This window comes from Myotis myotis, unplaced genomic scaffold (assembly GCF_014108235.1).
Source record: "Myotis myotis isolate mMyoMyo1 unplaced genomic scaffold, mMyoMyo1.p scaffold_m19_p_2, whole genome shotgun sequence".
NCBI lineage: Eukaryota > Metazoa > Chordata > Mammalia > Chiroptera > Vespertilionidae > Myotis > Myotis myotis.
This window is the reverse complement of record NW_023416324.1, coordinates 146,696,438-146,721,758: the sequence shown is the minus strand read 5'-3', so window position 1 is coordinate 146,721,758 and position 25,321 is coordinate 146,696,438. Positions and strand designations below refer to the sequence as shown.

At 35.6% G+C, this 25,321-nt stretch overlaps 1 protein-coding gene across 2 annotated transcripts in view; it reads right to left on the bottom strand.

The window, feature by feature from the left end:
* Window positions 1-1,840: 1,840 nt before the first annotated feature.
* LOC118677073 (T-cell receptor-associated transmembrane adapter 1) overlaps window positions 1,841-25,321 on the bottom strand; it is a 32,764-nt gene continuing 9,283 nt past the window's right edge. The window contains exons 2-6 of one of the 2 annotated variants that reach the window (XM_036351843.1): window positions 23,387-23,497; window positions 12,139-12,175; window positions 8,086-8,147; window positions 5,926-6,014; window positions 1,841-2,369 (exon numbers count right to left, since the gene is read on the bottom strand). In XM_036351843.1, the coding sequence (XP_036207736.1) occupies window positions 2,112-2,369; window positions 5,926-6,014; window positions 8,086-8,147; window positions 12,139-12,175; window positions 23,387-23,497 (557 nt within the window). In that variant the 3' untranslated portion in view covers window positions 1,841-2,111. The remainder of the gene's footprint in view (window positions 2,370-5,925; window positions 6,015-8,085; window positions 8,148-12,138; window positions 12,176-23,386; window positions 23,498-25,321) is intronic. The other variant, XM_036351844.1, reaches the window with a different exon arrangement.

The following is a 25,321-nucleotide window of genomic DNA, read 5'->3' as shown; positions in this document are numbered from 1 at the left end:
GTCTCTGCCTGTTCCCTCATCACTATATACCAGGATCTACCTTTATTCCTAAACTACAGTGGGAGCCCAATAAATAATGGAAGACAGAATGAATAACATGCACTAAGCTCTGGCCAGAGGGCAGGACTGATAGCTGCCTGTAGAGTCTTCTTGATCAGTAACATGATAACAGAAAAAAACTTAAATAATTTTTTATAGTTAGAAGCATTTACCATAATTGAAATTGAACACATACTTTGACCAAACTATGGACCTTTCAGTAATATATTCTATAGAGACCCACAATATGCACACCTTTTAAAGCAGCAACTCCTTCCCTACTACACAAGAAGTCAGATAAGTACCTAAACACATGTGGAGATGCATTCTCATCACATTGTTATTTGTAAAAGCAAAAAACAGAAGTTGGAAATTAGCTAAATGTATCTCAAAATTATTTAAATAAATTCGGATGTAGTCATCAATGAGATGCTATACAAGAATTAAAATTATAAGACAAGTGGGGCAAAAGTAAGTTTATAGTTGTTCGTATAAAAACACAACAATGTATAATAATACAAGAATAAGTTCTGTGCTTCGCATACCCAAAACTGTAGTTAAAAATCACAGTGAAAATAAATCCAGAATGTATTGTTAAATTAAAAAAGTTTAATAAATTACATACAGTGATCACTCCTCTTTTTTATTTAAAAAAACAAAACACCACAATTGATATATGTACGTGAGCATGCCCAAGAAAAATATTTAGAAGGATATTTAGGAAGTTGCTCATAGTGATTATTTCTGGCTAGGGCTATTTCTGAATTCTTTTTGACACTTTTTTATTTTTACAGAAGCATGCATTAATTTTATAATAATTTTTAAAACTAACAAATATATTTCTATTTGGAAAAAAACACTATTTATGAAGAGTACCCCACCTCTCTTGGGAATGTATTTAAATGCCTCCCATGCTTTTCAATCAGAAATTTCTTTCACCTTATGACCCAGCAGTTTTACTTCTGGGAATATATTCCAAGAAACCCGAAACACTGATTTGACAGAATATATGGACTCATATTAATTGCAGCATTATTTGCAATAGCCATAATTTGGAAGCAGCCCAAGTGCCCATCAGTAGGTGAGTGGATAAAAAACTGTGGTACATTTACACATGGAATACAACTGGGCTGAAAAAAAAAAGGAAATTTTACCTTTTGTGACAGCATGTATGAAGCTGGAGAGTATTATGCTAAGTGAAATAAGCCAGAGAAAGTCAGATACCAAATGATTTCACTTATATGTAGAATTTAATGAACATAATGAACAAACAAAATAAAAGCAGACTCAGAGTTACAGAAAACAGACTGACAGCTGTCAGATGGGGTGGGAGTTAAGGGGCTGGGAGAAAAAGATAAGGGATTAAGCAAACAAACAAACAAACAAACAAAAATCTTCACCACCCAGACAATAGTATTATGATTACCAGAAGGAAATGGGAGAAGAAGAAGAGGGCACATGGGGGGATAAATGAGGATGGAAGAAGACTTGACTTGTGGTGCTGCACACACGCTGCAATATATAGATGATATAGTATAGAATTGTACACCTGAAACCTATATAATTTTATTAATCTGTATAGACCCAATACTTTCAATAAAATAAAAATAAATTTTTAAAAAGAAATTTCTTCAAATTATGGGATATTTCACCTTGGTTAGAAAAGAGAAATGCTTTTAAAAATGATCTTTTATTCTTTTTCTAATGTGTTCCAGAACACGCTTAATGCTTAAAATTTGTTTTGGTTTTATTTCACTGAGTATTAATCATTGTTGGTGAAGTTGTGACATCGCCATCAAGCTCAGTTTGTAAACTTTATTTTATTTTACATTTGACTATTAGACATTTGTCAAGTGAATTCAAATAACTGATTCGAAAAACTGATTTTCATGACATTCTATTCAGTGTGCAAGAACGTAAGTTCTGGATAAGAAGGTAAACCACCATCCCACCAACAGATGATCATACCGTCACCCTGCCACATTATGCTGTGTCATAGAGGGATCTTGTGTGGGGTTTTTTGTGGGTTTTCCCTCCCAATCTTCTTCAGTAAGAGCTGAATCATAATCCAGCTAATTCACAGGTTCTTTATTAGCACGAATCAATCCAAACAGTCTAACGGGATCATCGTGAATGTTTTCCTCTATTGTCGGGCTCGCGGGTGGGAGACTGTACACCAGGGTAGTCTCAGGAAGGCTGGTGTTCATTCCAGGTAACAGCTCATCTTCATTCTTGTCTGACACATAAGTATTTTGTTTCCTGGGCTTTCTGGGCTTCCCCTCACAATTGTGATTCAGTGAGGCGTAAAACATCTGTGATTCATCGATTGCCTAAAAAGAGAGGCATGTTAATTTTTTTATTGTTAGCCCATTCTGTCACTTTGATGACTTCTGGGGATTTCTAAGTTCTCTGAAAAGCAAGAAGCTTGTTTTCTGGGCTTTAGCTGCCAGTTAGTTTATATGCTATATTCAAATTTCCTTCCTAAGACACAACTTGCATATTTTACTATCATGTCTCCAAAATGTTAGCCTATAGACTACAGTCTGAATTTCATATCCTGACATTCAAGGTTTTCCATGCTTGATACTACTCCACCTTTTAAATATTGATTCCTACTACTCCCCTGCATAAACTCTCTATTTCAGGCAAACTGGAATAATTCTTCATTTTCCTTCAGGGAATTCCTCTCCCTTCCCTGGTCTGGATTACAGTGCTGTACTCCAGACCCAGCTCAGGACTAAGCCTGTGACCTAGGCTGGAACCAATCACACCATCCATCCCCCTGGCAACAGAAGTTGGTCCAAGAATAGAAGGCATGTGGTTTCAGCAGAGCCAATTGTGCGGCACGTTTGGGATTGATGTACAGATGCAGGAATAGAAAACGTGCTGTTTCCTGGAGTTGGGAGGAAGAAAACCTGGGTCTTCCAGAGGCTTGTCCAGCCTCAAGGGAAGAGTGTGTGGTAATGGAAGAGCATGAAGTCAGTAACAGAGGGAAACAGGAGGGAGGACATGCGAAGTGAGCCCTCATAGTCTGTCATGTCAAAAACAAATACCCCCTTTCAGCTCCCTCCCATGTGAACCAGTGGTTTTCCTCTAATGCTAAAGTGCTTTGAATTGGGTTTCTACACTTATAACTTACAGCATTCCCAACAATATAAGTCTGGTCAACAATTGGTCAACCTTATCAAGTGTTGCAGATTTCAAAAACAGTGATCCTGAGAAAGAACCACAAAGTGTACATGGCTCAGTCACTGTGACTTCCAGCGTGTTATTTCAGTTGAGTGCATGGGTAGAAAATATACGGCCAGAGGTAAAAGAATGTGTATCTACGGAAAGAAATGGAAACACTAGAGAAAAGTAAGAATCAGTTTAGGAGTTAAACAAGCTGAAGTCAAGTTTTGTTGTTTTGTTTTTAAATATTGGAGTGATTTGTGCATATTGGTAAATAGTAATGATAGTAAGAATTAGTTTTTAAAAAGTGGAGAATGGAGACAAATGATTTAAGGTAAAGATCTGGAAATAAGTAGGAGAAATGGTCAAGAGCGTAAGCAGTAGTGTTGGCTTTGGAAAGGAGAGAGGGTGCTTCTGACACAGGAGGGAAGGAGAGATTCATGTGAGAGTTTGAAATGAAGAAAAGAGAGAGGAGCAAGCACACACTGTGTCCCTCAAACTTTTTAGGATATGAGAATTCTTGTGGACTGATTATATTATTAGGTTTCCCGATAAACTCTTCTTAGTTAATAGAATATTGAGATGCTGAAATTACAAGTTCTGAACTGTACATATGATTTTCAAAGGGGAAAGAATTTATTTCCATTTTTCCAACAGATACTTCATCCATTAAGCTTCATGCGTAATACCATAGATTCCTTATGCTTTTGTAATTGACTATAGTAAGTATTGTAGTAGCAAACTGGGCAGTGTGTTCATTGATAATCATTCTAATAAAATGGAATTGAGCAAATGTAAAGAAATTACTTCTAGTTAGTGAAACTAAATTTGTGAGAAGGATGTAATAAAGACAAATCTACTTAGAGTATCTTTAATTATCCTATATAATAAAAGGCTAATATGCAAATTACCCCCTCGACCAGGAGTTTGACAGTGAGTTCGACCAAGGGGTGAGGCTGGCTGGCCAGCCACCAGTGGCCCCTCCCTCCAACCAGCCCCACCCTGACCACCCCCCTACCCTGAATGGGGGCAGGGCCAGTCCCCCAATTGCCCATGGCCCCTCCCTGGCCGGCCTCACCCCTGGTTGCTCCCCCACCCCAGATCAGGGGTGGGGCCAGCCAGCCAACCTCCAGCATCAGCTTCCCCTAGCTGGCCAAGCCTGATCAGGGCCAGTCTGGGCCCCACCCATGCACAAATTTGTGCACCAGGCCTCCAGCATAATTTATAAAACAGCAAACTTTTAAGGACATTTAAAGACTTTTCACAATTTCTACTTTAGGTAAAAGCAGATGTAGCTCAAATAAAGCTTGCCTATTCAAGTCATATGCATTAAATAGCTACTTCTATTCCAGATTTTCAGATTTTTTACTAGTAGCTAAGGTGCTGTGAATTTCTACATTTCGGATGGTGTGGTTATATGGTAACCTTCTTTTAGAGGTTTTCTTTTTGTTATCATGGATTTAGCAGGTCATATTATTACATGCAGTTTTTTATTCCTTCTTTGTAAAAATACATTTCACAATTAATTGAACATCTGATGACAGATTTGCTCATCAGAGGGCGATTTTACCTTTCCTTAGACCTCACCACATCTTGTTTTCTTATTAAAAATTTCAAGAATTTTGGCTGTGGAAGGAATTCATATAAAGAAAAATAGAAAAATTCTACCTTATTGGGAAGTTTCCAAGATGTGATCCATCTTACGGGGAGAATATTTTCTGTTAGATGGGACAAAATTTGAATTCTGTTTTCCCACCTACTACCTGAATGCTCTAGGGCAAGTGTTTTATCCTTTTCAAGACTGTCAAATTGGAATAATAATACTGCCTTCCTCAAAGAATCTAAGAGAATAATGCCTATAAAGCACATAACACAAAACCTGACACATCACAACTGCATAGGAAATATTGTCCTACAGCTGTTTTTAGATAGTAGCAAGAGTGAACATCATTGAAAAAACAAAATCTGGGAGAAGAAGGAATAAGAGTTATTTTAAGTGAAATTTATACCTCAGCGGCACATAGGCTAAGAACTGTGAATGGCTTTTGATGAAGTCAGTGCTCTGTCTGAAGAAGTTGAATGACTGTGGTAGGAAAAGGAGAAACTCTCCAATTCTCCTTAGGTTTTTATAGGTTTTTGCTTAAGCTATTTCCCTGCCTATTTCTAATTAAGCTCTGTGCAAATACATCTCTTGCCATAAGACCAAAGCCATAGGATTTGTATTTAAATTTACATTCATTTGCCTTGTAAAATAGAAGTATGATCTTTTATATCCAGCTAATTTACCTTTTAACTAAAGACCTCTCCCTCCTTCCCTCCCTTCCTCTCTCTTTTCCTCCTTCCCTCCTCTTCCCATAAATTTCTAACATCTAGGTCTTATGTGCCTTATACATGTGTCAACTTTTATATTTATCTCTGTGACACACATAATTCTTTTAATTGACTATTTAGGAAGAGAATCCACTTTTCCATTCAAATCTATTGCCTTTGTAATTGTACACAGTTTTGACTCTTTGAATTTGAGTCTGAGTAGCGTTTACTTGTCTTCGAGTTTCCCTTTAGAGTTCAGGCCCCAAAACTTGACATATTTACTCTAAATGTTCTAACAGCTACTTTAACTGTGTGTCAGAGTGCACTCTTTCTCTGCTCTTGAAACCTGAAGCTGTGCTGTGATCTCGACTAAACTTGACCCTTGATACAGAAAACAAAACTCACCGGTGCAGGTCGGGCGGCTTCTTGCAGTTCATTCACAGATCTCTCTGGTCGGGCTTTCATTTGTTCATAACAATTTTCATCCATTTGTTCTTGGGAGTTGAAAAGATTATGATTGACAATGGAAAAACAAAATATGTTGGCACAAGTAAAGAGACATGACCCAAGCAACACTTAGCTGTAAATATGAAACCTCTAAGAATCATTTAATTTGTCTTTATCATGAAAACGCAGAGGTAAGCAAGCACAATCTGCTCTCTGCAGGTTAGGTAAGAAGTCTTTTGCCCCATAGCATTAACAATAAGACAAAGGGAAGTCACTTGGGATAAGGACTAGATTATAGCCATTTAGCCATTTTTTTTTAATACCATTGTAGGCCATGACAGTTTCAAACTACCATTTAGATTTTGTTGTAGAAATCCCATGAGTTAAATTTTTGCTCGTGTTCTCTTCTATTTAAGAGTAACTGCAAATGATGTACGGTGGCATAATGCACAGTGCATCTACATTGATGTTTACAATCTGGTAATTATTTCTGTGAGTAAAATGTTTTACTCAGCAGCATTCTGAACCTTACATCTTTTTGTGTTGTTCTTTTTTAAAGGATTTAGAGTATGGTTTTTATCCCATAAATGAGTGACAGGAACAGTTCAACCAGGCTGTTCTGAAGGTGGGCTGTCTGATGCTGACTCTAAGTACTTGGAGTTTCTGTCCACCAGCCAGCAGACCTGCACTCATTTCACCCTGTGGGGACAGGCTTAGTGAATCATTCATGACTTTCTTACCCCAAATACACCTATTTAAAAGGGTCAGGAAAGAGAATTAGTGACAGGTAGGATAGCCAGTGACTTGGCAGAAATGTGAACTGCTCCAATTTGACCCCATAGAAAAAAATAGATATATTTACTATAGTACAAGGCACCTCCCAATTACCACTTTCTGAAAGCAACACACAAAAAAGGGTCAATCGAGTGATATTTCTCAAAGCATAGTTCATGGAAAACATGCATTAGGATCACATGGGAGGCTTGTTAAATAGCAGATTCCTGGACCTCCTACATCAGAACCTGTGTGAGTGACCCTTGTGCTCACTTAGACATGGAAATCGTAGATGTGGTGGCTTTAAACAACTAGAATACATAAACAATGAAGTGCTCAAATCTTATAGGGAAGCACCATGATTCCACAAGGTGAAACAGGAGGGAAAACTCACTTTACTAGTTCATTACCGAAAAATAGTTCCTGCTTCCTCAGAGTGAGGAGATTAGAGGGAACTTTGCTATGAAAGAAAGACAACAATGATATACATGCTTGACTCCTATACAACTCTCACATTCCGAACTTTAGAATTCCACACTATTTTGATATACAGAGATCCAGATCCATTTAGTCCATTCCTGGACATCTCTGTGTTGAGACTCTGTGTTGCAGGAGTGAAGCCCAATTCTCCTGTCCTGCATTAAGTGAAGTGCCTGCAGGGCAAGGATGGGCTTAAGTGTTAGCATCACCCTCCTGGCTCCTCCCATCAGGCTCTGGGATCAGATCACAGTGGTCTGTTTTGGGGAATTTGAGGTGTTTTGTTTTGGGTGGTTGGGATGTTTCAAGTAATAACGGGTATAGGGAATTGATGAGGACCTGTTGCATCAGAACAAAAATATATAACCCACTCCATAAAGATTTAGCTCTTCTCTTTCCCGACTTGCCATCAAAACAGCCCCAGGGTCTCTACTTACAAAGAACAAGTTTCCACAAGGGAAACCAGAAAATGTATTTATTATTCCAGATATTTCACTGTAGATTTGCTTTTGCATATGGTGCATAAAACACTGTTTACCTGGTTGGGCCACTTTCTGTTCTAGAAATAGTATTTCACAGAATTCTATGTGTGTCAACATTCATGGTAATAGAGTCTTCCTGTATTCTCATTACTGCTAGAGTGAAATGGAGAGAATATAGAAAACAGGATGCTAATTTACACCTAATGCTGCAATGCAATTTTAATGTGTGTCTTTGGAAATGCATACTAAATAACATGCTAAACATGCTTGAATTTATGTTATTATTGGGATATTTAAATGTGACTGTGACAAAAATAAGTCACCTCAGATTATTTGTGGAATTAAGTGAGGAGGGTGTATTAGTTTCTGGAAAAATAAAACTTACCTGGGACCACATTATCTAAGTTACCATAAATTGGTGTGTCTTCAATATAATAGTCATCCTCCCTATAAGGAAAAAGTATTTATTTCATTAGAATCCACTTTACACAAAGTTCTTAACTAATTCAATATTAGGTAAACTATTGTTCTTGTTCAGCCTTGGCCAACCAATGTAGATGCATTTATGTGTGAGTGAGTGAATGCAAGTGTGCAAGCATGTCTGCCTCCATGTGTGCATAAATTTGAAAAGTCATTTTTGGACCTTCTTTCAGGGAATAATGATAGCAAGTATTTATTTAGCACTTACTGTTTGTCAGATGCTACTTGAAGTATATTTTAGATATTCATTTAATCCTTATACAATCACACAAAATAGGCATTATAGCATCCCTATATTAAAGGTAAAGAACCTAAGGCACAGAGAGGTAAATGTTTGCTTCAGGTCATAAGAAGAGTAAGTGGCAGAGCTGAGATTAGAACCTATTTATCTGTGTTTTTAACTATCCATTGTACTACCTGTTTACTTGCCCAGACTTTCACTCTGAAAAATCCTCTAAAACTATGATTACTAAGTAAGTATTCATTGACAGGCATGTGTAAAAAATAAAAGGCCAAAGAAATATTGGCAAATGCAATAAAATGATTGATTGCCTATTACATCCAGATGCTGTTCTATGTGTCACATACATTGTATTAAAGACCCAGGGAAATTCTGCCAAAATACTCTTATCATTCCCCACTTTACAGATGAGAAGCCTGAGATTCAGAAATACTAATGTATTTTCCCTAACTTTATGTGTAATGTCAGCAATAACTACCAATTATGAAAGCTTTTCTTTATGCCAGTGCTCACTGAACCCTCAGATGCATTTTATTTTGATGCCTACTGTGCATATAAGGAATTTGTAGCTCATAGAGGTAAATTGTCCAAAGATACACAGACAGTAGCTGGCAGTGCTGGCGTTGTAATGCAAGTCTGGTCCTAAAGCCCTATTTGCTCTTGATGTTTGATTAAGTTTCCTTACAGCCTCATCTGAGTAATCCTATTAGGAATACAGCAGACATCCACCATTGTCACCAGACAGTAAAGATGGCCCTGGTGACCAGCTTTCATAATAGCAGTCTGGGAACAAAGACCTACCAGGCAATGAGAGTGACATTTCATAAAATAGTAGCAACTGCTTTAACTTTGAGATGACATATCACGGAGAGCTGGAGGGAATTGCATCAAAAAAAAAAAAAAAAGAACTCTTATCTCAAGGCTTAACACCTATATTACTCACCATGCTTCTGAAAGAAGACAGAATATATGTAAATCGCAAGTAGATGTCCTTAAAAAAATTACAGATCAAATGATACCTGGATAAAATGGTTTGAAAGTCCAGATGCTGGCTTTTATCTTATAAAAGAAACTCATTTGTAACCTTTCTTTCCATCAGTAATTCAATGCAGCTTAATATTGGGATATGGAGGAGACACTGCTCATGGTTTTTCTCTGGCTATTCAGAGAATATAATAGCAAAAGGTGAAGAATATTTAATAAGACAATCCATTTATTTTCAAAGCTCACACAAATAGCAGATACAATCTGCAAATGATAAATCATATCCAAAAAAATGAACATCATTTCATTCACTATGAAAGAAAATAAGATGTGATTTATAATGCAGTGCCCTGAGTCTATAGGCAGGTCTCAGATTATTAATCATCTTAAATAAAAAATTATTCAGAAGCAGTTGCCTAGCAAATTCATATATATGTGTCTGGATATATGCATTTTACTTATCAGTTTCAAATAGCATCAGTCTTTTGCAAATATCTACTGAACTTTAAGCACAAATGTGTGGCAGTGTTTTATGTGGAAGATGAATTACTACTAAAAATAAATTAATAAGCTTATATCCTAGAGGCCAGTGCATCTCTGAGTTTTGGGTCAGATCAGATTCTCAATTGCTCAGAACATGTCTGAAATAGTCCTCTAACAAATAAGCACATTAAATGACACTCCAAAATTTAAAATAGTATTGTTTTTTACTAGGGTCTAAATTTTCTATTTTCGCGAGTTTACATTTTAAAGTTGTTTTTTATATTTTACTATTATTTCATTGTTAATGCCTTTGTAGAAAAATTCCTAAATTATCTAAGTAAATTAAATAATTAAGTTCAATTTTAAAAAATATCATTACTTATGCCTGGGTGGCCTTGGGCATAAATTCTCTGAGTTACAATTTCCTTATTTATAAATCAAGGATATTAAACTATTTAATCCCTATTGTTCTTTTCGGTTCCAAAATCTATGATAAAAATATAGGGTTCCAATATCCAAGTAAAAATGAAAGATATTTCTACAAAACTAAATAAAGCCATTTTGAGGGGCTGGAAAGTTGTCAGATTGAGGAAAGAGCAAGCTCAGGGGTCTATTAGAAGTTGATTTGTGTAAGTGTTACTTTGATTTGCTTAATAGATATTTCTTTGAATAGGCAGATATATGTTTGGGTTCCATGACTGTATAAATGTTGTTTAAAGTCATGGGTAATTTTGGCTTCCAAAGTATGTAATCATAAATAGGCAAGTTGAGAAGTATATACACAAATGTGTGAATTAACATGCCAACCACTTTTTATAGATAAAATGTGCTTGTATAATCAAATTTTGCCTAAATGAAGATATACTACAATAGATTGATTTTTAATTCCTTGAAGGATTTTGCATCTTTTTATCTTTGTATTCTATTGTCTAGCCAAGTTCTTACTTATTGAATGAATGCTCTTAAATAAATGAATGTTATAAGCGCATGAGCCTCTTTTCTACATTTGCCCTACAACGAAGAGCCTGCTTGTTTTGAGATGGGTATTTTACCAATTTTCCCTTCTGACTCTTATCATTCTCCCAAACTACTGATCCAATCTTTAGCAAAATGATCAAATCACAAGATTTTCTATCCTATTGCATCTTAATTACCCTTCAAATGACAAGTATCAAATCAATCATCAGATTTATTTATACATAGCTATGTAGGATTGTCTTTGATACATTGCTGTAACCAAGTCAGCAAATTACTCTTGATTTGAGCTAATGACATGAAAATTATCTCATGTTATAGAATCCAAGGCTAATAGTACTCATAACAATGTGTGTGTGAGTGTGTGTGTGTGTATGTGTGCGCGCACGCATGCGCGCATGTGTACATTTGCCTCCAAAATAGACATTTCCACTTGGGGAAGGAAAAAGAGGCCAACAAAAAGTTTATAATCTTATTCTATCTAGTGATAAAGCTCTGTGTTTTTGAAAGACCTTTCAGCCTTTCAGTCTACCATTTCAGAAAGGTCTTGAAGAGTCCTCAAGGAAATTCTCTATACTTAGTTTTGTGTGTTTTTTTTTTTTAATTCCCAAAGAGAAATCTCCAATCTAATGACACATTTTGGTCAGAATATACTAAGAAAATGAAACTTCTTTACTATGCCTCACACTATAAACCTTTTTTTAAAAGTACCATACTATACAATATTTTCTGGAACTAGCTAAGTAAGTAATAAAGAGAGTAAGTTATAACTGCATGTTATTTTAGAGTTGACTGATCACATTTCTCTAGTGATTGACATTTGACCTTAAAAACAGCATATCATGAAACATTCTAGTCAATATTTGTGTGTAAGCATACCTTAAATTTTATTAGGTATTGCCAGATTTATTTTCACCATAAATTCTTAAGGGCCACACAATTTTTATACATAGACTACATTCTTACAATCTGATCTGAATTATAACCTAGGATATTTCCTCTTGAAATTGATGATCATTCTGTAGATAACAGGTTAGAGTCCCACTCCATTCTTCACCCATCTCTCTCATTAGCTCAGGATGTCTAAGTAATTAGGGCAGATAATAATGCTATAGCTTTTAATTTTCAGATGGGAATAAAAGTAATTAAAATTCACTTTTAATTGTATTTTTAGCCCAAATACAATTTCTCTGAGCCAAACCTATAAGCAATATTGCATTTGTTACTTTCCCTTATTCATTGGGAATCACAATGTATAACTCATTTTCTACATACCTGGGGATGTAGTAATCAGAGTGCCTGTATATTTTACCTGAAAGATATTCAAAATAGACAAAATAAATAAATGTTTGGACATACATTTTTTAAGTCTTCTAGAGAGGGTTCTGAGGGGAACTTAGCCTCAATGTCAATTAATATATTTATTCAAACCACTTGGCCACCACTGATTGAAATAGAGATAAAGATTGTCTCTGAATTGGGTAAATCATAGTCCATTTTCTCTCTTGGTAATTTGGAATAGAAACAGAGTACAGCAGAAAAAAAGAAATAATAAAAATTAGAGCAAAATTGAATGAAATAGAGAACAAAAAGAGTACATAATGGCAAAAGAGTTGGTTCTTTGAAAGATTAATAAAATTGACAAACCCCTGGTTAGCCTCACTAAGGAAAAAAGAGAAAATTCTCACATAAACAAAATTAGAAGTGAAAAAGGAGAAGTTACCAAAGAAATTACAGATATACAAAGGGTCATACTAGAATAATAGGAAAGACTATATGGCACTAAATTCAACAACCTAGAAAAAAGAGTAAGTTCCTAGAATTATATAACCTTCCTAGACTAAATCATGAAGAAATGGAAAATCTAACTAGACTGAACAACAGTGAGGAAATTGAAACCACCATCAAAAACCTCCCCAAAAATAAAAGTCCAGGACCAGATAGCTTCACTAGTGAGTTCTACTGAATATTCAAAGAAGATCTGATACTTATCCTCCTAAAACTCTTCCAAAAAAAAGTTGCTAAAGGGGAAATACTTCCTAAAATATTTTATGAGGCCAACATAACCCTGATACAAAAACCTCGCAAGGATAATACTAAAAAAAGAAAACTAGCCAGCAATATCTCTGATGAATTCAGATGCAAAACTCCTAAACAAAATACTAGCAAATTGAATACAACAGTATATCCGAAAAATAATATATCACGATTAAGTGAGGTTCATTCCAGGGGCACAAGGATAATTCAACATACACAAGTCAATCAATGTAATACACCACATTAACAAAGGAAAGACTTAAAATCATATAATCTTATCAATAGATGCAGAAAATATATTTGATAAGCTACAGCATCCATTTATATTAAAACACTCAATAATATGGATATAGAAGGAGAGTATCATTATATAGTTAAGGCCATCTATGAGAGACACTCAGCTAAAATCATACTCAGTGGTGCCCGGCCAGTGTTGCTCAGTTGTTGAGTGCTGTCTCATGAACCAGGAGGTCACATTTGATTTCCAGTCAGAGCGTATTTCCTGGGTTGCAGGCTGGGTCCCCAGTGGGGACATGCAGGAGGTAGCCAATTGATGATTCTCTTCTATCAGTAATGCTTTTACCTTTCTCTCCCCCTCCCTTCCTCTCTTTGAAATCAATAAAAAAAATTAAAAAAAAGAAGGAAAAAATAAAATCATACTCAGTGGTAAAAAAGTGAAAGCTTTTCCTCTAAAATCAGAACAAGACAAGGATGCCCACTCTTACCACCCTTAGTAAACATAGTTCTGGAAGTCCTAGCCAGAGCAATCAGGCATGAGGAAGAAATAAAAAGTATTTAAATAGTTAAGGAAGAAGTAAAAGGGTCACTTTTTTGCAGATGACATGATTCTATACATAGAAAATCCTCAAGGCTCAACAGAAAAACTATTAGAAACAATAAACAAATACAACAAAGTTGCAGGATACAAAGTCAATGTACAAAAAATCCACTACTTTCCTATATACTAACAATGAAAATTCAGAAAAAGAAATGAAAAAAAAATCCTTTTGCCATTGCAACAAAATAAATAAAATACAGAAGAATAAACTTAACAAAGGATGTGAAGAACCTATATACGAAAACTACAAAGCATTATTTAAAAAGATTGAAAATGACACAATGAAATGGGAAGATAAAAAAAACATTGTCATATTTGTATGGAACCACAAAAGACCCCAAAGAGCCAAAGCAATCCAGAGAAAAAAGAACAAAGCCAGAGGTACCACATTCCCTGACTTCAAATTATACCATAGAGATCTGATACCAGAAAACAACATAGTATTGGCAGAAAAACAAGCACACAGACCAATGGAATGGAATTGAGAGCCCAGAAATAAAACCTCATGTTTATGGGAAAATAATTTGTTACAAAGAAGCCCAAAACACACAATGAAGAAAAGAAAGCCTCTTCAATAAATTGTGCTGAGAAAATTGGAAAGCCACATGCAAAAGAATGAAACTAGATTACAGTTTGTCCCCATGTACAAAAATTAATTAAAAATGGATCAAAGACTTAAATATAAGATCCGAAACAGTAAATTACATAGAAGAAAATATACGTACTAAACTTATGGGCCATGGTCGTAGAGAATATTTTATGAATTTGACCCCAAAGGGAAGGGAAGTAAAGGCAAAAATTAATTAATGGCACTATATCGAACTAAAAAGCTTTGGTACAGCCAAAGAAACTGACAACAAAACAAAGAGGCAGCCAAGCGAATGGGAGATGATATTTGCAAATAACAGCTCTGACAAGGGTTCATTATCCAAAATATATAAAGAATTCATACAACTCAACACCAAACAAACAAACAATCCATTAAAAAATGGGCAAAGGGCCTGAATAGACATTCTCCCAAGAAGACATACAAATGGCCGATTGAAATATAAAAAGATGTTCAGCTTCACTATTTAGGGAAATGCAAATCAAAACTACAGTGAAATACCACCTTACATCTGTTAGAATGGCTACTATCAACAAGATAGGTAAAAATAAGTGTTGGAGAGGTTGTGGAGAAAAAGGAACCCTCCTTCACTGGTGGTGGGAATGTAAACTGGAACAGCCAGGATAGAAAACAGTACGGCGGTTCCTCAAAAATATTAAGAATAAAGTTACCGTGTGCCCCAGCAGTCCCTCTTCTGGGAAGCTATCTAAAAAAAAACTTCAAAAACATTTATTTGAAAAGATACATGCACCCCGATATTCATTGCATCATTATTCATGGTGGCCAGGACATAGAGACAAAGTGTCTTTATATAGAGGACTGAATAAAGAGATGTGGTACATATATACTATGGAATACTACTCAGCCATAAGAAAAGATGACATATTGCCATTTGCAACAACATGGATGGCTCTTGAAAATATTATACTAAGCGAAATAAGCCAGTCATAAAAAAGCTAACAAGCATATGATTTCACGCATATGTGGGATATAAAACTCATACACATAGACAATGAGTGGTTACAAGATGAGAAAGTATTGGGGGGTGGTTAATAAAGGGTAAAGGGTGCCAAATATGTGGTGATGTAAGATTATTTGATTTTGGGTGGTGGGTATAGAATGCAATATATAAATCATGTATCATAGAAATGTACACTTAAAACCTATATGATCTCATTAACCAATGTCACCATAAATTTAATAAAAATCACATGAAGTAAAATGGCTTTTAGAAGAAATAGTACACTGGTCTACAGTAACAAGACTGATCAGAGATCTGATGTAGGATTGTAAAACCATGAAAAAATGATGTGTCAATTCTCAGAAAGTAACCCACTGTAGAACCTTGAAGGTACTGGTTCAAAGGCAAATAAAAGGAAGTATTTTTATTTACAATTACATATATGTATTTAAAACTTTTAAAATAGTCTCAAGAATTTCTCTTTTTGGTGAAAGGCATTTATAATTAATTATTGAGGAACATTAAGGCCAATTCAGAGTACAGTTTCAATAATTAAGAACAATACAGTGGTATTTTGGCCCTGGCCAGGTGGCTCAGTTGGTTAGAGTGTTGTCCTGTATACCGAAAGGTTACAGGTTCGATTCCCAGTCAAGGCACATACCTGGGTTGCAGGTTGGAGCCCCTGGTAGCACATATGGAGGGCAACCAATTGATGTTCTTTCTTCTCTCTCTCTCTCTCTGTCTCTCTCTCTCCCTCCCCTCCCCCCCCAAGCCAATAAGCATATCTTTGGGTAAGGATTTTTAAAAAATCAATATTAAGGAAGTTTGTATTATCTGTTCATCAATAAATTTTCTTTGATGTTGAGCTGGGTGAATGTATATAATATGATATTTATTATACTTTTATTATCTATTATTTAACTTGGTATTAAATAAAAGCCAAAATCTTGCAGAAGTTATTCCTATAAAAATGAAGCACAGTATTATCTAAGTCTCTGACAATGATTCAGACACAGTAGTAACCAAATAGTGATCTTTCAGCTTTAACATATGAAAAACGCTGTGTATTGGTAAGGAACTAGCACAAACATTTCCAAATAATTGAATGAATCACCAAACTACAAAGATTATTTTTTGGGTAGATTTATGTGCAGCAAAGTTAAGTTATTCTCCAGAGAGGTCATTAACTGTTAGAGAAACATTACTGGAAGAACATATTAAAATCATTACATTGGAGGATGAAATGGACATGTCACGTGTCAGTGTGTTTGGAATAATTCTGTGAAGGATCAAATGCAGAAAGTTTTTGCAAAACTAAGCAGCTATTGGACGAAAAATGATGAAGGTAATCCATTGAGGATATATCCACAATACTCTTCTAGCCTATAAGAAATGCCCCACCATGAGCTGCATATAAAAGATGGTGTTGTTTTCAACTACCTTTAGATTAGTTTTGTCAACATGAGAGCACATAGCTATAGGAGAAGCACTTGCTATTGCACAAACCACAGTTAATGGAAGCCCAACAAAATCAGAAACTTGAGAAACTAACAGTATCAATGAGCATAAGAATAAAAAATAGTTAACATAAGTCAGAAAATTATAAACTGGAAAATATAAAGTATGTGCTGATTTTTTTATATGACAGAATGTTTATATTCAAGTCATCAGTAACTATTCATATTTTTCTGGAGTTAAAGTACATACACAGAATAGCCTGATGTATCATGGAATAAATTTAAGGTGAGAAATCAGAAGACATTGGATTTAGGTAACAGTTCTTTGATGCATTTGCCATGTAACACATGCAAATCACTTTAAGACAGATTCTCATTTTACCCATAAGTAAGGATAATAATGCCTATGCCAGGGAAGCAGATGTAGAAGATAAATAAATTTTGTAATAAATTGCAATGATTTGACATAGAAAATGTCAAAGTTAATTTTCAATATTATACATTCTAAATCTAAATCCATAATTTAATTGTGCTGATTTGAATTGGGAAGTTTCTTCATTAAATGGATTAGCAGAAAACAACTGATATAGTTAAGATGCCATTTTACTGGTAAAAGTAATAAGTAAAATATAAGTAAAACTTGATCCAGAATCACCAAATCTCACCTTTGGCAGAGGGGCTGTCACCATTTGAGCGTTAAATTGAAAGAAATGATAAAAAGTAATGTGAAAACAAAAATAAAGAGTGATATTACTTAAATAGAATAAGAAAAATAGATATGGAGTACAAATATTTCCCCAAACAAACTAAAAGCTAATGTGGGTTTTCCTGTGGAGGTGGCTGTAGTATGATGCTGATGCCTGGAAAGTCTGTTCATATAATGTGTAAGAGAACAGCTCTATAGAAAAAAAATGCAAAGAATAGTTTTAGAACAAAAAGCTTTATGGGAAAAAGGAAGTAGAGTCAATTATGTAAAGGATACAATATAATAATGTGATGCTTAGGTAAAAGGAAAGAGAACTAAAATAAAACATGAAAGAAAAAAAAGTCACAGCTTAAAAAAAAAAAAAATTGTGTGGCAAGACCAGCTGTATGGAAGAAGCACTCTGAATGGAAGAACTCAAAAAATAAAAAATAAAAAGTTCAAGGACACTACACATTCCATGCTACTCTTGGGATTTCAATGTGTAATCTGGAGCAGGACACTCAGGACTTGTGTGGATTTAGGTTTACAGTAAGGAGTTTTCAGTTTTACTGGGTAGGATATGAGCTCCTCAAAGAGGGGAGTAGTAATGAAGTCTGGAGTTTCCAGCTAAGGAGAAAGGAAGCTCAGGCTCCTGAAAGGGCTTCCTCTGTCCTGAGGGTTTAGAAGTTTCTTTACAAATAACTGGAAGGATTTAAAAGCTACCTTGTCATCTCAATGATAATCAGTAAGACAAAAAACAGCTTTTATTTTGCTGTAAAGCAGTTACATTGGCAAGACTCTGTTTGAGAAGAGCTGGGTGAGTTTTCATAATCCTGCCCTGTGATTCAGATACAAACACTTGGTTGTTTTGGGTTCAGAGCTGAGAGGGTGTGAGCAAACATTTGCTTTTATGTTTTCCCTTGCATAGTGTTCACCCTTCCATGCACAATGCATAACAACCAGAACAATAGCACATGGCTGAAACTCCATAATAAAAAAATCCTTGATACATTTTAATGTGAAAAGTGTGGCATAATTTTCTAGTGAACAGGAGATATACTGATAGGACTTTGACGTACTAGCAAACCATACACTTGTTTATCCTCCTCAAACAGAGAAGAAAGGCTGGATAAAGATTATTTTTTTGCTTTAAAGGAGGAAAACAATGAATGCAGTTCTATCAGAAAAACACACACAACATATTCCATCCTAATAGGTTTGGACAAAAAATTACATAAAAATGAAAGATTTATTTTGCATGGAAGGAAGAACTCCATTTCAAAGCTTCTACCCAGCACAGCTACAGAAAACATCAAGGAGAGGCTTATCGTGTCTATCTGATCGAATGTGTAGATACTATATTGCTGCTGGGATAGAGATTGTCTTTTGTAAACTATTTAATACACTAGCAGAACTTACTCACTGACTGTTTGCCAAGGTGGGGTTATATTTTGCAAGTTTCTTAACCACAAAAATATAGCACAAAGATGCAAAAATAAGGTGATGGGATTAGCTAAAGAATGCTTATGCATAGCCCAAGGACACAGACAATGGTGTGGGGAGGGCCAAGGGCGGTAGCAGGGACTGGGTAGAGGTGAGCAAAGGGTGGAAAATGGGGGACATCTGCAATAGTGTCAACAATAAAAATATTAAATTAAAAAGAAAGTTACATGAGGTACTGCATTCCCAGACCAAGTGACAGAAAAGCTGGCTAATGGGATGGAATCTCTTCTAGCCTGTCTCTCTGTCTGTCTGGCAGAAACAAAACAAGGAGCTAATCCCAAATCCACCTGGAATCTCTGGGTGGGAAGAAACATAATGCTATTTGTTCAAATGTAATAGAACATAGGCAGATATTAACTAATATTTGGGAGAAGCTGGGGAGGATAGAAAGGGACAACAGACAGAAAAAGGAGAGGGGATGAGAATGAAGGGCATTCTTTCAGCATAAACATTGCTCCAAATCTAATCTTAGGTTACACACTAATAAAGTACCCAGGGTTGTGTGCACCACCTAAGGAGGACACATCGCATCTCAAATAAAATAATTTGCAATAGGCTAATGTTTAGAGCCAATGCTTTGAAAACCTACAGAAAATTCGCTAAGATGAACCTGTGACTTAAATGAACACAACAGTTATTGCTAAAACTCAGGTGACTGTGTTTAATAGAGGTGGGGACAGGACGTGAGATGGCAGCTGGATGGGAGCTAGAGAGTATAGGGATGGTGGGAGCAGAGAAGCCAGAAGAACTCATGTTCACTGAAATAACAGGCACTAAAATTAAGTGGGATAAAATGTGCCCATAGTAACTCCTTTACAAATGTTTGTGGAGTGAGGGAAAGAGGCACGGAGGCCATCAAGAATGGTGATGTGGGCTGTACCCTGTCCAGGACCCACCTACTAAGTACCTATCCCTGTGATGAGGTACAGCAGCCCCCCACCCCTTATTGGTGGTTTCACTTTCCCACAGTCAACTGAGGTTCACAAATATTAAATAGAAATAAACAATACATGCATTTTAAATTACATGCTATTCCAAGTAGCATGATTAAATCTCGAGCTGTCCCGCTATGTCTCACCTGGGACGTGAATCACCCTGTGGCCAGCCCATCCACACTGTACACACTCCCTGCCCATTCCATTAGTCACTTAGCAGCCCTCTTAGTTATCAGATCGATTGCCATGGTATCACAGGGTTCGTGTTCAAATAACCCTTATTTTATTGTAATTTTTCTATATCGTTATATTACTATTCATACCTTACTATACTTAATATAAATATTATACTTTGCCATAGGTACATACGTGTGAGAAAAAATATAATACATATATGATTTGGTACTATCCACAGTTTCAGGTATCCACTGGCGGTCCTGGAACGTATCCCTCCTGGATAAGGGGGACTACTGTATCTGTGTAATTCTCACAAGAACCCTATAGTCTAGAAGATGATGTTTACGACACTTTGTAGATAAGGAAACTGGAACTCTGGGAACTTATACTGCTTGTATAAGATCTCCCAGGAAAACAGAGTTCTAAATTATTATCAGGTTGACTTAAAAGCAAGGATGCTAAAAACAATTGAGGTGACTGAAACTGACTTTTTAAAATACATCAATGAATGTAATTTATTATTTCCTGTTTTTTTAAAAATGTGATTTCCCTCTATACTGCTTTAAGGCCATAGATTTACTTATGGTATTGTTATAGGATTCCAGGGCAGGAGGAATAGGGAAACTGAGAAGAAAGTTAAAACAAGGCTAGACAGTGTGGGCAATTCCAGCCAGTTTTTAACTAACAAGCCATTATCTTCCCCAGCCGAGGACAGGAGAGCATATGGTTAATAAGACCTCCCTAATGAGAGAATGCAGAAAGGGAGGGGAAAGGGGAAAAGAAAAAAAAGGCAGTTTTACTCCTGAAGCAGAGAAGCCAGCAGTTTCAAGACTTGGCAAGATGAAGTTGCCAGGTGCTTTTCATGAATTCCGGGAAGTCCACAACAAAGTAAATAGGGACCTTGAGAATTAATCTGTACCAAGATATTCAGCAGAGGAATTTTGAAACCTATAAACAGGAGGTATATAACGCCTCGGACCCCCACCCAACCTGCTCTTCAAATTAGCTTAGAGCCCATCTGTGCTCATAAGCCAGCTGTAAAGGTTTGCTTGCTTTGCTTTTTCAATAAAGGTGCATGCTTTAATAAAGTGGCTTTTCACTATGCAGGCAAGGTTTCTCGTATAAATTCATTTATATGAGGTTGGGAACAGCCCTCTCCACTAACTCGGGGCTGTCCAGTAACACCTCTCTGGTGTTGGTGAGAGGTGCTTCTAACAGTATGCTAGAGGCAGTAAGGATTTGTACTGAGAAGAAATAAAAATACATCTGTCTTTAAAAAACTTAAAACCTGCTACTCTTTTAGCAGTGATCAATTAACCATGATAAGCAAACAATTCCCCAAAGGAGTTTGTATGGTGGCAAAATGGTATGGATATGGATAAATAAATTTCAACGTATAAATTATCAAAAATGAGAATTGGAAAACCCACATGTTTCTCTGGCCCCACACAAATCTCCAAATGATTGCCACTGGAGTCAGTGGAAGAGAAGAGCACTAGTTCAGATGTATATTGCTGTCCTGGCTTCCCCCTTCAATTATTTCACATCTATAGTTCTCAATTCAGTTTTTCTAACTCGGGTGAAAATATTATCTGCATTCATAAAACACTTTAATAAAATTTAAAATATATTCATTTTAAGCTACTGTACTAATAAAGAAAAGTACTAATCTTAGCTCATTTTCTTTCTCTAAAGGAAGGAAACTTTTTAAAGAAGATGTCTGATGATGGGTCATTTGTGCATCTGATATAAACTTTGAAAAATATTTGATTTTAAAAGTAGTTACTAATATCACTGCTAATGAAAAAGCGTTGCTTGTCTGGAATTTCATCTTAAGCATAGAAATGATGTAATAGAGACCCTAAAAGAGTGTAGGGTTTCTGGCTGAGGGCATTCGGTCAGCACGAGCTGGTGGATGCCATTTTGGACAGAGAATTAGAAAAACTGAGCACTTATCCTTGATTTTTCTACTAAATAGATGTGTGACCTCAGCTATGCCACTTCATTTTCTAGTACCTCTCATTTTTCTTTCAGACCCATGTGACAATGATGCCTTCCTCTTCATATTGTGCATTTGTTAGCAGCAATGGAGAAGACACTCCTAAGAGAATCAAGGACTCTCCTCAGAATCTGACCAACGTTCTCATTTAACTTTATGCTGTGTTTCTTGGTCACATGTGTCTAACTTACTTTGGTTAATTTCATTTTATTTCTTTTCATCTGTCAAAAGAAGATGTATTTGTCTTTTCTATTTGTTTATTATCATTTAAATGTTTTGCCCCTAATAGTTTGTTGGTTCTAGAATATTAAGATCCCCACCCAAAAATAGTTACATTTTTATTTTTCTATCCATCCATCCACCCATCATCCATCCATCTACCCATTCAATCAATTCATGCATTCATTGTACATATATTGAATGCCCACATTGTGCAAAGATTTTGCTAGTTTTTGGGCACTACCCTATTACAATAATGCACGTTAGAGTGAAATTCATAGGTTTAAAACTGTTGCTCAGCTTGTTGCAAAGAAAAGCTGACAGTGGCAGGTCCCTTTAACCTGCCCTCCTAGGCCCTAGGAGTGTTTAAACACAAGCCCATGGTTCAGTTTCCTTCTGATCCCCAAAGAGTCTTCTGCACTGTGGAGGCCCTGACACCAGCTGAGAAGTTTGAGTAGGCTCCAGTGGAACCTGAAAGAGCCAGTCTTCAATTTTCTCATCATGTGTCAGGGAGAAGCTTTATGGCTGTTCCAGGATAGACTACTTTTATAGGTTAATTGGAGAAGGAAAAACATGTTTTATTAGGACAATCTCTTCCTACTCTATACCTTAAGGCAAAGATAAAATGAAGATTGGGAGTCTTCAATATTTCTAATATGGCTGCATTCTTTTTTGTTGTTGCTGTTAATCCTCACCCAAGAATATTTTTCCATTGATTTTTAGGGTGCAAGGGAGGGGGAGAAACAGAGAGAGAAACATTGATGAGAGAGAGACACATCAACTGGTTACCTCCCATATGCACCCCGACTGGGGATGGGGATCGAGCCTGCAATGGAGGTATGTGCCCTTGACCAGAATTGAACCCGCAGCCCTTCAGTTCCTGGGCCGTCTGGGCCGTCGCTGTAACCACTGAGCCAAAAAGGAAAGGCTATGATTGAATTCTTAAATTAAGATAACCCTTAGGGTGAAAATGTGTCAAGTAGATTTTCTATAGATAAAAATATCTTATTTCATAATATTTTATAAAATTTTCTTCTGTAGGTTTTCCAGTGAATCAGTTTTGATTCAAGCAGGTCCCATATGGCTGTTTCTCAAAATGTCTTACCTTGTCGCTGCTTTTCCACATAGTGGGAAACATTGAAGATCAGTGATATAACCAGAGCTAAAACCAAGGAGGCTATAATTGCCCAGACATAATACTGGCATTCAGAGTTTCCTGCAAAGCAAAGCACACATACCCTTAATAGAGGTACTGGACTTATTATTAAATGTCAACTGTAATTAAAAAATAAATGAAATATGCTGTTCTATCTATCTATATCTATATATCATATATATCATATATATCAACTGCTTACCTATTTTTTTTCTTTGAACTGGGTATTTCCACAATTAAAACTATTGTATTTATTCACAATGAAGGACAAATCCTCTGCCAAGAAATTAATTAACATTGAAAGCCAAAGGTTTCCTACAGATTTCAAAATGGGTATTGGTGAAGGTCCCTAAATTCAGCATGGGCAAAATGAAGCATTCTTAGTGTTAATGACATAGAAGAGATTTTTAGTCTAGCTACTAAAATTTAACAACTGGTGCTGATTATAAGAACTTTGGTTCAAAAATCAAGACTATCCAAATTACCCAAAATCATAGTTTGCTGTATTTTTGCTCTTTCTTTCTTTCTTTCTTTCCTAGACTATAAAAGCAAGTATATTGCTTTCATTATTTACTGAAAACTACTTATTCCCTTTTATTATTCCCAGTAATATAGGATTCTGTATAGTGGGATAAAACAATAATTCTGAAATCACAGTAACCCAGTGTCAAGACTGGCCTAAGAGCTTTTCTCATATTATTTAGATCCTCATGAATGAGTAATGGAGAGTTGATTATGCTTCTCTTTCTCATCTGCAAGGCTTCTTTTTTCATTCCTGAGCCATAATGGGGGTTCTGTGGGATATTATTGCCTATCAGTTGCCCTTGATTATTTATGGCAACCTTTACATATATATGAATGACTACTAAGATAATTAGTTTGATTTTACATAAAATATATATTATGCAACCTATATAAAAATTATTTCTTTCTGTATATATTTAAATACATGTATATATTATATATGTTAAATATATTATATATCATATATGTATAATTATATATATTAACTACATATATAATTATATATTAACCTAATATATATGAGCCTATTATAAATCAGCCTTTATATTATAATATACATATATAATTATACTAATTATCTTAGTAGTGATATACCCATGTGAATGCTGACCCTAAAATAGTAGCTTGTGATTCTATACTATCATATATTTATATATTCATCCAATATTAATGAGACATCTCTTCTGTGCCAGGAACTATGCCCGATATTAGGGAATAAAAAATAAAGAAAATATCATCTTGCCCTCAAGGAAATCTCTATTTAGTTGGGGGCAGGGAGCTGAGGGCATGGATGTATAAACACATAATTGGAAATGCAATGTGTAAATAGCTACAACAGGGATTATGTTCCTTCCAGTCCCAACTCTCTGTGACTACCCAGAATAAGCAACCATCTTAGGCCCTTTCAAAGAAATCCAAACACCGATGTTAGACACAATAAACAGAACAAGAAACCCTCAGTAGGAGGGAAATTCATTTTGCTTCCCTAGTCTGTCTTTAAATCATCAACCTGACAATGCCTAAACCCAAATGTTTTTTGTGCTGCTCTATTATCATTATCTCAAATTTGACATTTGAATTGCTGATTGTTTTCTTTGAATATTTTTGGACATTACCATGGTTCTTAAACTGCCCTCAGTGGTCCTATGTATTTTAGTTGACTTTATTTATTGGCATCATTTATTTTTTAAATGAACATAAACATAGATGATTAAATATATAAAATACATATGAATTTATGATATAGATGTACATATACATATATGCATATCATTTGCATATCATTTATTATAATATGCATTGCTTTTGTTTGAACTAGTCTGTGGCTCTTATAACACCAGCAAATCCTGGTGGTTTTTA